Source organism: Pongo abelii, chromosome 3 (assembly GCF_028885655.2).
Source record: "Pongo abelii isolate AG06213 chromosome 3, NHGRI_mPonAbe1-v2.0_pri, whole genome shotgun sequence".
Classification (NCBI taxonomy): domain Eukaryota; kingdom Metazoa; phylum Chordata; class Mammalia; order Primates; family Hominidae; genus Pongo; species Pongo abelii.
Genome location: NC_071988.2, coordinates 47,014,500 through 47,031,070, shown reverse-complemented (window position 1 = coordinate 47,031,070; position 16,571 = coordinate 47,014,500). Strand labels below are relative to the sequence as shown.

At 36.4% G+C, this 16,571-nt stretch overlaps 1 protein-coding gene across 20 annotated transcripts in view; it reads right to left on the bottom strand.

Annotated features, from left to right (window-relative positions):
- ATP10D (ATPase phospholipid transporting 10D (putative)) overlaps positions 1-16,571 on the bottom strand; it is a 158,940-nt gene that overhangs the window by 79,824 nt on the left and 62,545 nt on the right. For all 20 annotated transcript variants that reach the window (XM_024245725.3, XM_063723387.1, XM_063723388.1 and 17 more), the window contains 4 exons: positions 7,328-7,434; positions 6,910-7,041; positions 6,379-6,506; positions 6,004-6,256 (listed from right to left, as the gene is read on the bottom strand). In XM_024245725.3, coding sequence (XP_024101493.3) covers positions 6,004-6,256; positions 6,379-6,506; positions 6,910-7,041; positions 7,328-7,434 — 620 coding nt within the window. The remainder of the gene's footprint in view (positions 1-6,003; positions 6,257-6,378; positions 6,507-6,909; positions 7,042-7,327; positions 7,435-16,571) is intronic.

Below are 16,571 nucleotides of genomic sequence, written 5' to 3'. Positions count from 1 at the left end.
TAATCCCAGCTACTTGGGAGGCTGAGGCAGGAGAGCTGCTTAAACCCAAGGGGCGGGGGTTGCAGTGAGCCAAGATCGCACCATTTCACTGCAACCTGGCGACACTAGACTCCTTCTCAAAAAAGGAAATAGACCAGTAAAGTTACAATGTGATTCAGAAAACAAAGCTACTGGAGCTATAATTCCAGGCTCAGTGAGAATTTTATAAAAATTAGGTGTGAGGCCAGGTGTGGCAGCTCACACCTGTAGTCCCAGCACTTTGGGAGGCCAAGGCGGGCAGATAGCTTGAGCCCAGGAGTTCGAGACCAGCCTGGGAAACATGGCGAAATCCTGCCTCTACAAAAACTACAAAAATTAGCCATGTGTGGTGGCATGCGCCCATAGTCCCAGCTACTTGTGAGGCTAAGGTGGTAGGATCACTTGAGCCCAGAGGGTTGAGGCTGCAGTGAGCTGAGATCATGCCACTGCACTCCAGCCTGGGTAACAGAGTGAGACCCTGTGTTAAAATATATTGTATGAGAAAAAAAGGCTTATTATAATATTGATAAAACTTATCCAAATCGTTATGACTTTTAATATTTCTTAGTATTTCTTTAATACTTCTTAATACTTACCTTAAAGTAGACTCCAAAATAGTTACATGAATGCCTCAAAGCAGGGCAGGAATTCTTACCTTCTGCTTCATAAGAAAAAACTTACAAAGTCTATTCTTTCCTTTGTCTGAAGGTAGGTATTGAGATAGGTACCAAATTGTCTACTTTATTTCTCTTCATTATTTAATCCCCAACCTGTCTTTTCTTCCCATTCCCCTCTTCAAATACCCAGTACTCTTCCTATAGCCTGTTACTTGCATCAATTTGATATATGGAAGAAGTGGGCATGAGTCTATGGAACAAAGAGTTTATCATACTTTCAATGTGCTCTCCAAAGGGCCCGACACAAGGGTGAACAGCATTCAGATGAGGTTTCTTCAATTGTATCATCAATCCTCTGTCAACCCCTTCACTATGAACTAAATCTGCAAACATTTCCAGCATTCCAACTTTTGCCTGCTTATAAATAACACACTCAGTTAAACCTCCTCCAACTGTATCACCCATATATCCTTGATATATAAACCTTTGTTCTAAACTAATTCCCCATACATTTCCAGCATTGTAAGAACATCCAGTATCCTGCCTTCAACATCCCAAGCCTTAATCAGTGCAAAATCCACCTCCAATACTGACTGCCTGAAAATCAAAACAAGATGGAACAAGAACACTGACTTTATATCTTATGACAATGAACATGATAATTTATGTTTACATATCTGCCTCCCACATCGGACCATGAGCTCCTTAAAAGATAGGCCTATTTCTTATTTTAACAATATTTACAACAACAACAACAGTAACAACAGCTATATTTATAGAGAACTCATTTTGTGCCATTTGCTGTTCTAAATTATTTATGTGAATTAGCTTCTCTCATTCTCTTAACCATCCAATGAGGTAGATAGTGTCATTGATCCTTTTTATTGAGGCACAGAGAAATTAGATAGTTGTTAAGGGCCACACAGCTTGTAGGTAGTGGAAATGGGATGCAGACTCAGGAGGCCTGATTCCAAAATCCTTGTTCTTGAAAAGTGTTCAATGCTACTACTGCCTCCATATAAATCAGATTCACAAATGGTGCATCATAAAGGCATACTCAGGACAAGCCCAAATTGATGGACATTCTACAAAATCCCAGAATAATGCCACTCAAAACTGCTAAGTTTATCAAAAGGAAAGAAAATCTGAGAAACTGTCATCTAGAGAAACCGAAATGATGACTGTTTTGCAGCATCCTAGCTAGGATCCTGGGACAGAGAAAGAACATTAGGTAAAAATGAAGGAAGTCCAAATAAAGTATGGGTTTCAATTAATAATAATGTATCATGCCAGGCATGGTGGCTCATGCCTGTAATCCCAGCACTTTGGGAGGCCGAGGCGGGTGGATCACGAGGTCAGGAGATTGAGACCATCCTGGCTAACTTGGTGAAAACCCGTCTCTACTAAAAATACAAAAAATTAGCCGGGCGTGGTGGCCTGTAGTCCCAGCTACCCGGGAGGCTGAGGCAGAAGAATGGCGTGAACCCGGGAGGCAGAGCTTGCAGTCAGCCGAGATCGCTCCACTGCACTCCAACCTGGGCCACAGAGCGAGACTCCGTCTCAAAAAAAAAAAAATAAATAAATAAAATAATAATAATAATAATAATGTATCAGCATTTGTTCATTACTTATCTCTAATACATCATATGACTAATGCAAGATGATAACAACAGGGGAAATGGCATGAGGGCATGCTGGAACCCTCCAGGATATCTTTGTAACTTTTCTGTAAATCTAAAATTATCCCAAATTTAAAAGTTTATTTTTAAGAAAGTTATTTTCTTTAAGCAGTCTTTTAAAGGAGTGGCTTGTTAAAATTTTAATATGCATATTAATCACCTGGGGATATTATATATATATTAAAATGCATTTAATTGAAGCTCTGAAGAGGGGTCTGAATTTCTGCAATTTAAAAGTATGCCCCGGGTGTTGCTGATGCTGCCAGTACATGGAACACATTTCGAAGCTAGAAGGTTTTAAAATATACAATGGTGCTGTCAGGTGTGTTTAGTGCAATTCCATGTGTAAGAGGTTGTTTCCAAGCAGCAACATTCTTCACCAAATTATCTCCTAGGCAACACTTTTGCAGAAAACCCTAAAAGACTAGCCATTAAAACACAGATACACTGTTAAAATAGTTTTCACTTCAGTGAAAATATGCCTCAGAATTAATTTCTGGAGAGAACTGGTCTCCACTAGTGTGTGTGTGTGTATGTGTGTGTGTGTGTATACACGTGTTTAATTTTAAACCACTGCATAAAAAAGACCAGAAGCTCTAGGTGTGTCTATGGTAGAGAAGTGGTCAAAGGCAAAGTTAGTACCTCTAGAACTTTGGTTCCCAAACAGGTAGCTTATCAATTACAGTTCAGTCAGGATAGCATTTGATTCCCAGTCACTTGGTATCTTTTCTGCGTGAGGAGGCATAAACAAAAAATACTCACTTGGGCAGGGATATGTATGTTCAGTGACTAGAGTGGAGGAGGGCTAGTATTAGCTCTTTGAAATGTTATGAACACAAAATTTTGTGTTATAAATACAAAATAAGCAGTGCTTCTCACTGTATATTTTATGAAACATTGTTGCTACAAGACAGTTCCTAAAAATGAGGATCTATGGTCAAATAATTCAGGAAAACACACCTCACAAATGCACTATAGAGGTTTAGCATAGCAGTATTAATGTGGTTCCATTTTATTGAATAACGAATGATGAAGTCTTAAGAAAAATGGTTATAAAAGTAAAATCACACTGCGATGCCATTTCTGTTTTAAAAACAAAAACATAAGTGTGTGTGTGTGCAAATGCATATCTTAAAAACAAAAACATATACATATATGTTAAAAAAAGACCCCAAAAGTGCATTAAAATGCTAACAGTGATCTATTCTGTTTGATGGGGGTTAGTGATGGCTTTTACATTTTACTATAAGATGAAACATAATGCAGAGTGTCATCATATTCAATATGATTAGCTATGTTTTACATTTGCGTGGTGATTACATAATAACATTTTACCCATTACACTCACAGGTTACCAAAGTTGACTTAAAAATACATGTACCTAGAAGAAAATATAGTATATTTTTTAACAATATCAGGTATGATGCGTTGTCTAAGCTCAACACTACCATCAGAAATCATAATATTCATAATAATTGACAAATTCATATAACAAAGATATAAACCTTTTGATAAGAAGAGAACTGGAAGCACAGTTTAGAGACTGTGGTAGGCAGAATTCTAAGATGGCCCTGAAGAGTCCTGTCCCCCATGGTAGATGCACCTTGTGACTATGCTATGATTAAATTATGCTATGTGGCAAAAGTGGAAGGATTTTGCAGATGTAATTAATCAGCTGACTTTGAGTAATCTGAAAGAAGACTATCCTCGGTGGACATGATCTCATTAGGTTAGTCCTTTAAAAAGGATTCAGGACTTCCCTGATGTCAGAAAGATTCAAATGAGAAATTCTATTGCTGGCCTTGAAGAAGCAAACTGCTCTGCTGTGGTGAGGCTGTTTGGCAGGAAACAGCCGCAACCTCTTGGAGCTGCGAATAGTCCCAGGATGACAGCAGCAAGAAAGCAAGGCCCTCGGTCCTAAAACTTCAGTACACTGAATTCTGCGAAATACCAGTGAGCTAAGCACAGGATGAGGTCATCAATAAGATCACAGTTCCAGCAGACACCTCTATTTCAACCTGGTGAGAGACCCTGAGCAGAGGAGGCACTTATCTTATACCCAGAGTCCTGACTTAGAGATACTGTGAGACAGCATATTTGTGTTGGTTTAAGCCATTATGGTTTGTGGTGATTTGTTATGCAGCGATAGAAAACTAATAAGTGATAAATAATGAAACAGAAAAATATTTGTCACATATAGAAGAAAAGGATAATATAACATCAGGGTTGATATCCAAAGAATTTAAGAACTTGTTTTAAATGAGTGCACAAATGAACATCAGCGCTGGCCACAAACAATCTAGACTAAGCATACAAGCTGAACATTAACCCTGACCTTACATAAAAGCTCTCCCACAGACTAACAAGAACAAAGAAACCCCATTTAAAAAACAGGGAAATAATTCAATTAATTTACCAAGGAAATTCAAATGACTGAAAAACATATAAAAAGTTAAAAATCTCATTACTAAGCAGAGACAAATTAAGACAATGAAGTGCTAACTTGTCTGTAAAAATCACACAGATTAAAAAGTGTAATTTCATTACATTATGGCTGGGTGTGAAAAACAAGCATTATTTTTCTGGGTTGTAGGAATGTAAATTAGCATGATATTTTAGAGGAAAATGTATCTTATAAAAACAATTGAATAAATATATATGTACCAAGATGCATAATGCATGCTGAATTTTATTTATCATAATTTTAATCTTGTTTATCTGTCTTCTTGTCATAAATCTAAATTACATGCAATCAGGGACTCATGTCACATATTGGGAGCTCACAAAATGTTTGGTGAATGAATAAGTGATGTTAACTACAAATGCTTTTATATTAACAAACTAAGTGGCCACCATTAAGCATAGCAAACTAAATTTGACCACATATAGTAGAAAACTATATTCTTAATTTTAAGTTATGAACTGACTTAGGAAAAATTTCATAAGACATTGTTGAATAAAATAAATAATTTACAAAAATAGTACTATTACATGTTCTAACTCATAAAAGGGAAAATGTGTAAATATATGTTCACATATAGAGAAATATGCATAAAGAAATAGCTGGTTACATATTCACCAAATTGTTAATGGTGGTTAACCTTGGGAGAGTAGGGCTTTTAATTTGTTTTGTTCACTTCCATGAATTATCTTCAAAGGAGCACATATTTCTTTTATAAATTGCAAAATTAATAAAGTTCAACTCTTTAAAGGAAACTTGGAATTTACAAATTTATTTCTTTAGAGTCAGAAGTTCAGCTCATTTTGCTTAAACTAGTTATTCTTAATCAAGCACCAATGGATGCCTAGGGGCCAAACAATGAGGCTAGAAGGAGCCTGTAATCCCTTTGGAATTATTTCCAAAATATTTTTCAAAGAAATGGCCCATAGTTTCATTAGCTTTTCAAAAGTATTTATAGTACAGTATCACTGTCATCCCTCCAATTCCCACCTTTTACTTCCATTAGTAATTTACTTCACTTTTAAAGAAACCATAGCAGTAGACTCCTTGACTTTAACCTACTAGCTTTTGAAGGAACAACAATGAAGTTTAAAGCCCATCTGGAAGCATTAGTACTCAATGCTTAAATAAACCACTTCTGTGTCAGAATTGTCAGACATGCAACACTTAAGTGGTTTCAAAAAAAGACCAATGCTAAGGTTGGTTTTCACGGAAATCCAACACTCACCATTTTCTTCATGGCAGTAATCAAATCCTGCCACACTACATCTTCGAAAAACCATCTTATTCTCGGTGAGGGTTCCTGTCTTATCGGAAAAGAGGTACTGAATCTGTCCCAGATCCTCGGCAATGTTCAGGGCTCGGCACTGAACAGTAGAATCTGTTTTCTCATTGTAGAAATCCACATCACTTTGAATGAAATATATTTGTCCAAGCTTCACAATTTCGATGGAAACATAGAGGGAAATAGGAATCAAGACCTAAGAAGATCCAAACAAGTTTTAAAATGTTAAAGTAGGTTAAAGAAAGGATGTGAAACTGAACATAGCTGGATAAGCAGCAAAGATGTTAAAATTCTACCATAAGCTTAATAAAAAATTACCTGTAACAAAATGATCATGGTCCAAAACATGTAAAATCCTGCCAACAGTGGTGATATGGTATGTCCATCAGGCTCGGGAATATTGAAAAAATGCATCTTTTCATACCTGCTCAACCAGATTCCATGACCTTTCCAAAAATACACAGACATCAAAAGGATGCTAAATACATAGCATGCAAACAAAAAATTTTATTCCTAAATGAGAAGGAATGAGAGTATTCATTTTGGTTGAACATCAATTGTTTGTTTTTGGAAACAAAATTCAAATTCAAAAGGCTATACATTCTCTCTCTCTCTCTCTCTCTAAGTCACTCTCCAGGTTTCTTCAGTACTATGGCAAAATGTAAATGGATAGAGTCAACATTATTATTTTTCAGGTCAAAGGATGAAAGAGACAAGGATATGAGGTAAAACATTACTGACAAATAAAATCCACCTTACCAAAGTCAAATATTCACAGATATAATTTTGAAATAAAATACTTTAATATCTTGCTGAAAAGATGTCAGCAAATAATCAAATTTTACCTACCCACTGCGCCAGTTAAGCACATTATAACCAGAAGCATGACACACCAGAGGACATCTGTGTTTGCTCTTCTTTCTAATTTGCTGCGCTTATACCGTGGCCCACTGTTGTTCAGCATTGCTTTGGTTTCATGGCCTATGAAGGATGTGCAGTATGATAGAAAATGTACAAATTAAAGCCAAGAAGCGAATACCACATTTAAAAATCTCTGTCGCAGACAATTCAATAAAACACAGTTACATGATCTATTTTGTCAGTTTAATCTCCTTTTGTGATCCATTTAGAAAAACAGAGACCAATAATTAAGTTTATCAGACAAAATTTCCTTTCTGCTTCAACAGATTGCATTTTTGAGTAAATGAAAAATGTTAACTTGTAGAAAAGCACAGAGTAGACAATGAAAATTAGAAACATAACCGACCTGCATAAACCACAATGCCCACAACAGCCTCTGTGTTTCTAATGGTGCATCCTCTAAGCAACAAATTTTCTTTACTGAGACCCACGCGTTCTTTGTTGGAATGTTCTCTATAAGAAAGACAGCATATAAATTCACTTTTAAACAGCAAAAGTGGGGATATAAAAATAAATCTCATGGCCCTTGAATGTTTTTGACTTGGAGTAAAAAGGCATTTCACAAGAAAGGTTTCAAATCTCTGGCCCATTTACTTTGGTTATTGCAGTTACTTGCTTTGTTTTTTGTTTCTTTTTTTTTTTTAGACTTTCAGGTTCAGGGGGTACATGTGCAGGTTTACTATGTAGGTAAATTGTGTGTTTCAGGGCTTTGGTGTACAGATTTCATTACTCAGGTGATAAGCATCATGCTTAAGAGGTGGTGTTTTGAACCTCATGCTCCTCTTACCATCTACCTTCAATTAGGCCCTGCTGTCTATTATTCTTACCTTTGTGTCTATATATACTAAATGTTTAGCTCCCACTTATAAGTAAGAACATGTCATATTTGGTTTTCTGTTCCAGCATTAGTTCATTTAGGATAATGGCCTTCAGCTCCATCCACATTGCTACAAAGGACATGATCTCATTCCTTTTTATGGCTGCATAGTATTCCATGGTGTGTATATAGGTCACATTTTCTTCAACCATTCTACTGCTGATGGGGATTTGGGTTGATTTTGTGTCTTTGCTATTGTGAATCAGTTACTACGTTGTCTAGGAAAAGATGCAACAAGTTTCTAACTATCATTATTTTCAATGGTAGTCATTGTTTGTCAACTTCTATTACTATAAAAAAAATTCCAAGCAAGAATCCTGCTTTTCTAGTACAAACTGTATTTAGGATAACTTAGTAATTGATGAAGGAAAAGATCCTGATAGAATTTAAAAATTATCATTTTCGACTTGGATGAAATCAAGAATCATTCTAGGCAATGATAATCGGTGGCTGCTAAAATCAATGGTTAAAAAGGCTGATGAGAACATTATAATAATAGGATAAGGCTAGGCTGATAACACTAACCTTACAATGGGACAAGGAGACATCGTGGGCCTCATGATTTGTGGGAAAGAAAGTCATGGCCCTACATGCGCTTAATCAAACCTCTATTAGGCATTTCAGTCTGGGGTCTGTGGCTTCAGAGGATCTGTGAAGCCTTTGAAATTTTATGCAATATTTTGTGTGTGTATGTATGTATGAGTGTATACATGTTTGCTATTTTCCAGGGAGAGACTCTGTTTCTTTCATCAGATTCTTTAAATGTCCCTTGATGGTTTACAGAGAATAAGATGGCCAGAGAAGCATGTTAAACATCACCACAAGAATGCAGTTGGCTAGATCTAAAATGTGGTAAATTCTGCAGGCAAAATGACCTGGTTTATTCAGAAAATGAATGATGTAGGGGAACAAAAGGGGGAAGGAGGGGAAGCCCAACCCAAGGAGGGGGAAGTCACCTCAATCTAGAATGTGATCAAGTCTGTAAGCTCAATGACTCAATTTATTGGGAGAGGAAATGTAGAGACATACCAATCAGATGCAAAGTGTAGACCTTGTTTTGATTCTGGTTAGAATAGACAACTATTAGAAAACATTTTTCAGACAATTGTAGATATTTGAACAAAAGCTTGGTAGTAGAAGATATTATGGAATGGTTAAGTTTTGTTAGGTGTGATAATGGTATTGTGGTTGTGACTCATTTAAGTTCTTATCTGCTATAAGTATATAGTAAAGTATTTACAGTGAAATTACACAGTGGAGGCGTAGGAAAGGAAGCGGAAGTGGAAACAAAGATGGAAAAACTGAAATAACTCAGGCTGAGTGATGCCACATGGGTGTTCGTTATACTTTTCTTTCTACTTTTTTGTGTTTGAAAATTTCTGTAATAAATGATTTAAAAATTATTGAAGTAATTACTTGACTAAATTGCTACAGTGGCAAAAATACAGAGCAACAGTAATGGTTTTCACATATTTTGAAATTGTCCTCTTAATTTCAGTATGAAAATTAGGTTGTTTTCTAGCAATAAACTTCAATTTACAAGTCACTGCTTGTTCCTTACATATATAAAAGTTGTTAATATAACCTTGCTATATGAAATTACAATTAAAATAAAATAAAAATTATTCAAATAAGGTTTCATACTACAAAGAAAGAGAAAGACAGATTTATCATTTCACTCCCATACATTGTAAAGCACTTTCTTCTAACAGGTGTACGTTTATATTCCTGCACATGCACAGGCCTGTGTACGAAGAGATGGTAAAAGCCAGATGCATCCTAGCTAATTCAGCTTTTTCGTTTTACAAATGAGGAAATTAAGTCCCAACATTCACATTTACATATAGCATTCCCAAGTAAACACCAGCCAGTCCTCAGCAATGTGGCATTTTCTTTCTTATCACTAGAGTCCTTATAGGAAAGAATTTAACACATAAAATCATCAATTCCAAAGTTCCTCGGAAAGTATTAAGATTTTTTTCCCCTGAAATCCTTATTTTTCATCATTAAATCACTTTGAGGTACCACCATTAGACAAAGTTCAGCTTCTATATTAATTGCACTTACTGCAAATTCCAAAAATGTCCTGTATTTTACATGTGTCTGATAATTGGCACTTACGGTTTGGAACCTTCAGAGTTTTGTATGAGGCACTGGCTGTCACATAGAGCTTCCATGAAACATCTATCTACTTATGTGCCCAGCACTCCAACCCAGATGCTAGAAATAGAAAAACAAACATGCAGTCTGGACTCCCGCGGTCTAAGAGGAGGTAATACAGGTAGAAACATGTAAGAGTAGTAAAAATATGATAGTATGATATGAATCTGATATTCAGCATACAGTGTAGTCACAAATAGGGAGGATGTCAGTTCTACCTTAGAGCATGAAGATCAAAGAAGGTGTCATATAGACAGGTAGCTTGAGCATCTCAATTTGTGTTTAATTTTTGAAAACAGGCCACAAAGCAGGAAAAGAATAAGGAGCCAGTTTAGTGTATTAAAATAATTCCACAGAAAATCACTGTATCTACCTAGGCTGATTCTCTTATTAAATGCTTCCCTGCCAATGGCTGAGGCCAGCTCTCAGGATGGACATGAACAGAACAGACAAAAGCCCCTCCAATCACCAGTGAAGGCAGAATCTGAGGATTCCAGAAGGGAGGCCACTTTGGCAGTCAGGTCATGATAATCAGAAAATAAAGCAGCAAATTTCAAAGCAAACGGATATCAGAGGAGCCCATCACAAACGGGAATCAAAGGGCGGGAAACATGTTGCCCAGAAACCTAGGGAAAAGTGACAATTTGGATAGGCAGAAAGCTAATAGGGCCTTGGAACTAGGTAAGTGCTCTGAACAAGACGCAGCGCCCAGCACAGCAAATGATGCTCGAATGTGTCTATTAAGAAGAACCATATCCAAAGGGTGAAAAGAGAGGCTGACAAAAGTAGGCCATGGCTCCACTCCCAGAAATTTTGAACTACTTGTCAAGATGATACAGGAGCAAACAGTTCTGAGGTAGCAAGAGCCGGAGTCTCAGACACTAGACAAACTATCAGAATTGGGACACAGGATCAGAATTTGTGTGGCAACAGTGTTCTCATACATTTTTTTAAAAAAATCTAACTACATGCACTGGGCCAGATTCTTTGCAGAGTGCTATATGCTCCAGACCACAGAGTGTAGACTAGAGTTCCTTCCTGTTCTCTCCACCGCATAAACCAAATACGTCCTGCTAGGGGCAAGTCTGAGCTCGTCAGGGAGTCAGCGTGCCCAGCTGTGGGAAGAGGACAGCTGTATAGGCTGCACCCTAAGACAGATCTGACCTCAGGTGAAAAATTGGCAGCCCCTGATTCTGACATTTACAAGAGGAAACTTTATTCACAGTCAGAAGCTAGAGGAAATGATCCTTGAAAAGGACTCATCCTAAGAGATGGCTTATGAGAATGTTTCTGATGAGAGAGGGGCAGCTGCCTAACTTCTTTTCATGAAGACCATCTAAAATTTCCATGGAAGGACTGTTCTAATACTAACTCCAATAACTTCAGGATAAATGTTTCATTTTAAGCAAAATATACAAGGCCCTTCAGGCTCGGGCCTCTTCGTGATCTGCCTTATTGCTCACCTACATTCCAGACATACTTAGCCACATAGAACAATACAAATACACTGTAGTCTCGGGCCTCTGTGCTCTTGCCTATGTTGCTCCCTCAGCCTGAAATGCCAGCCATTCTTTTTGCTTTATTGTTTGCCTGGCCATCTTCTCATTCTTGAGGATTTAATTCCGGCATTATCTCCTGACTAAGACTAAGCCTTTCCCTCTTTCCACTGCATGGCTCCCTCCCTGTCCCTACCCTATCAGATGTCTGTATCCAGTGCTACTTACAGATGCTATGGAATCCTGAACAGACCAATAACAAGAAATGAAATTGAATAATTAATAAAAGACCTACCAACAACAACAAAAAGCCCAGGGCCAGAGGGATTTATAGTCAAATTTTCTCAGCAGTGCAAAAAAATAGCTGATACCCATCTTATGGAAATTATTCCAACAAGTCAGAGGAGTCAGATTAGGGGCTCCCTAACTCATTCCATGAAGCCAGCATCACCATGTTACCAAAATCTGGCAAGGACATAACAACAACAAAAAAGAAAGCTTCAGGCCAATATCCCTGATGAACACAGATGCAAAAATCCTCAACAAAATATTAGCAAACCAAAGCCAATAGCACATCAAAAAGATAATCCATCATGATCGTGTGGTTTTATGCCAGAGACAGAAGGATAGTTTAACATATACAAATCAATAAATGTGATTCACCATATAGACAGAATTAAAAACAAAAACTAGGCTGGGCGCAGTGGCTCATGCCTGTAATACCAGCACTTTGGGAGGCCAAGGCAGGCAGATCACCTGAGGCCAGGGGTTACAGACCAGCCTGGTCAACATGGCAAAACCTCATATCTACTAAAAATACAAAAATTACCCGGGTATGGTGGCAGGTGCCTATAATCCCAGCTACTCAGGAGGCTGAGGCATAAGAGTTCCTTGAACCAGGAGGCTGAGGCTGCAGTGAACTGAGATCACATCACTGCACTCTAGCCTGAGAAATAGAGTGAGACTCTGTCTCAGAAAAAAAAAAAAAAAAAAAAGAACAACAACAACAACAGCAACAACAAAAACCCACATAATCATTTCAATAGATGTAGAAAAAACACTCGATAAAAACCAATATCCTTTCATGATAAAAATCCTCAACAAACTAGGTGTCAAAGGAACAAGCCTCAAAATAACAAGAGTCATGTATGACAAATTCACAGCCAATATCATAACAAAAGGGGGAAAGTTTAAAGCATTCCCCCTAATAACTGGAACAAGACAAAGAGGCCTACTCTCACCACTCTTGTTCAACATAGTACTGGGAGTCCCAACCAGAGCAATCAGGCAAGAGGAAAAAAAATAAAAGGCATTCAAATTGGAAAAGAGGAAGTCAAATTATCTTTGTTCACTGATGACATGTTCTTATACCTAGAAAACCCTAAAGATTCCTCCAAAAGACTCCTATACTTGATAAGCAACTTTGGTAAAGTTTCAAAACAAAAATCAATGCACAAAAATCAGTAGCATTTCTATATACCAAAAACATTCAAGCTGAGAACCAAATCAAGAACTCGATCTCATTTATAGTAGCCACATACACACAAAATAAAATACTTAAAAATATGTTTAACCAAAGAGGTGAAAGATCTCTACAAAGAGAAATACAAAACACTATTAAAGAAGCTGTAGATGACACAAAGGAATGAAAAAAGATCCCATGCTCATGGATTGGAAGAATCAATATTGTTAAAAATGTCAATACTGCCCAAAGAAATCTACAGATTCAATGTAATTCCTATAAAATACCAATGTCATTTTTCACAGAATTAGAAAAAAAAATTCTAAAATCATATGGAACCAAAAAAAAGTCAAAATAGCCAAAACAATCCAGAACAACAACAATAAAAAGTTAGAGGTACCACATGACCTGACTTCAAACTATACTACAAGGCTACAGTAACCAAAACAGCATGGTACTGCTACAAAAACACAGACACATAGATCAGTGGAAAAGAATAGAGCACCCAGAATTGAAGCCACATGTCTACAACCAACTAATCTTTGACAAAGTTGACAAAAATAAGCAATGGGGAAAGAACACCCTATTCAATAAATGGCGCTGGGAAAATTGGCTAGGCGTACGTAGAAGAATAAACTAAATCCCTACCTCTCACCATCTACAAAAATTAATTCAAGATGGATTAAAGACTCAAATGTAATACCTGAAACTATGAAAATCTTAGAAGAAAACTCAGAAAAAACTCTTCTGGACATTGGCCTAAGCAAAGAATTTATGATTAAGACTTCAAAAGCAAATGCAACAAAACAAAAATAGACAAATCATATTTAATTGAAATAAACAGCTTCTACATAGCAAAAGAAACAATCAAGAGAGTAAACAGACAACCTGCAGAATGGGAGAAAATATTTGCAAACTATGCATCTAACAAAGAACTAATATCCTGAATCTATAAGGAACTCAAACAAATCAACAACTACAAAAGAATCAAATAACCTCATTAAACAGTAGACAAAAGACATCAACAGACATTTCTCAAAAGAAGACATACAAAAGGCCAACAAGCATAAGAAAAAATGGTCAGCATCACGAATCATCAGAGAAATGCCAATTAAAACCACAATGAGATACCATCTCACATCAGTCAGAATGACTATTACTAAAAAGTCAAAAAACAACAGATGTTGGCAAGGATGCAGAGAAAAAGGAATGCTTATACATTGTTGGTGTGTATGTAAATTAGTATAACCCCTGTGGATAACAGTATGAAGACCTCTCAACGAACTAAAAATAGAACTACCATTTGTCCCAGCAATCCCACTACTGGGTATCTACCCAAAGGAAAAGAAAATGTTATATTAAGAAGACACCCACACTCACACGTTTCTCGTCATGCTAATTACAACAGTGAAGTCAAGAAATCAACCTAAGTGTACATCAATGGATAATTAGATAAAGACAATGTGGTATACATATATATATATATATATATGTATACACACCATGGACTACTATTCAGCTATAAAGAACAATGAAATCATGTCTTTTGCAGCTACATGGATGGAGCTTGAGACCATTGTCCTAAGTGAACTAACTCAAAACCAGAAAATCAATACTGCGTGTTCTCACTCATAAGTGAGAGCTAAAGAATGGGTATACATGGACATATGGAGGGAAATAATAGACACTGGGGACTCCAAAAGGAAGGAGGGTGGGAGGGGCATGAGGGTTGAAAAATTACCTATTAGAAACAATGTTCACTATTCGGGAGATGGGTACACTAGACGCCCAAACCTCACCATTGCACAACATATCCATGTAATAAATCTGCACAAAGACCACTGAACCCATAAAAATAAAATTAAAAGATGCTACTATTATATTCTACATTTCCTTCCATCTTATTGTTACTTTTCCTAGAATTTTAACCAACTTTATTGAGTTGTTTATCTATTTGCCTGTTGATGAACATTTGGGTTTCTGCCAGTTTTTGGCTATTACAAATAAAGCTGCTATGAACATTGTATACAGGTCATAGAATGGACAAATATTTTCATTTTTCTTGGGTAACTGTCTAGGAGTGGGATGGCCGTGTTATATAATGGGCATATGCTTAGCTTTTTCCAAAATTTCCATACTGTTTTCCAAAGTGGTTGTACTATTTTACATTCCCACCAGTAGCATATGAGTGTTCAAGTTCCTCTACATCCTTGCCAACACTTGGTACACTTGATCTTTTTAATTTTAGCAGGTAAAGCTCTGTGGTTTAACCGGCATCTTTTCACAAAATTATTTGCCATTCATATGTCAAATACATCAGTTCAAAGTCTTTTGACCATTTTTAAAGTTGTGTTGTTTGTTTTATTACTGAGTTTCGAGATGCCTTTATATATTCTGAATATAAGTCCTATATGAAATACATGGATTGCAAATATTTTCTTCCTGTCTTTGACTTGTCTTTTCATTGTAAAAACGGTATCATTGGAGGAGCAAAATTTTAAATTTTGATGAGTTCTTTTTGTCTTTAATGGATTGTGATTTTGGTGTTGTATCTAAGAAATCTTTGCATAATACAAAGTAAAAAGATTTCCACCATGTTTTTTTTCTGAAAGTTTTTGTAACTGTAGATGTACATTTAAGTCTAGGATTCACTTTCAGTTAATTTTTGTAAATGGTGAGAGGTATGGATTGGAGTTCACGTTTGAAAATATAAATACCCCATTGTTGCAGTACTGTTTGTTGAAAAGATAACCTTTCTCCATCTATGTGTCTTTGCACCTTTGTTAAAGACCAGTTGTCCATAAATGTGTCAGTCTGTTTCTAGACTCTATAATCTCTTCCATTGATCTCCTGGTCTATCTTTATGCCAAAATGACACTGGCTTGATTATTATACCTTTCTGATAAATCTTGCAATCATGTGGTTTTAGCCTTCTAGCTTTTTTCTTGTTTTTTCAAAATTGCTTTAGTTTTTCACATCTCTACTTAAATTTTAAAATAAGACTGTCTATTTCTTAAAGACCTTGCTGAGATTTTGATTGGGATTTCACTGACTCTATAGATAAATCTGGAAGAAAACTGATATCCAATTAATTAGCTCTTTAATTTTTTTTCACTAGTGTTTAGTGGTCCAGTGTACAGGTAGTTCACTTTTTTTGTCAGATTTATACTTAAGCATTCCATTTTTCTGATGCTATAATAAATTGTATTTTTAAAAATTTCAATATCTGCTAATTATTAGCATATTAAAATACAATCAATTTTTGTATCTGGATCTTGTTTTCTACAACATTGCTAAACTCATTATTTCTAGTAGTTTTTTGGAGATTTCATCAGATTTTCTACAAAGAACATTATACCATCTGTGAATAAAAGATAGTTTTACTTCTTTCTTGTTTGGTATCTTTCATTTCCTTTTCTTGCCTGACTGCACTAGCTAGACCTTCCAGTGTAAGCTTGTCTTGTTCCTGATCTCAGGGGAGAAGTATTTCATGATTAAATATGCTGCTGGTTCTAGGTTTTTCATGGATGCCTTTTATCAGATTAAGTTCCCTTCTACTTCTAGCTTGCAGGGATGGAAGTTAGATTTTGTAAGA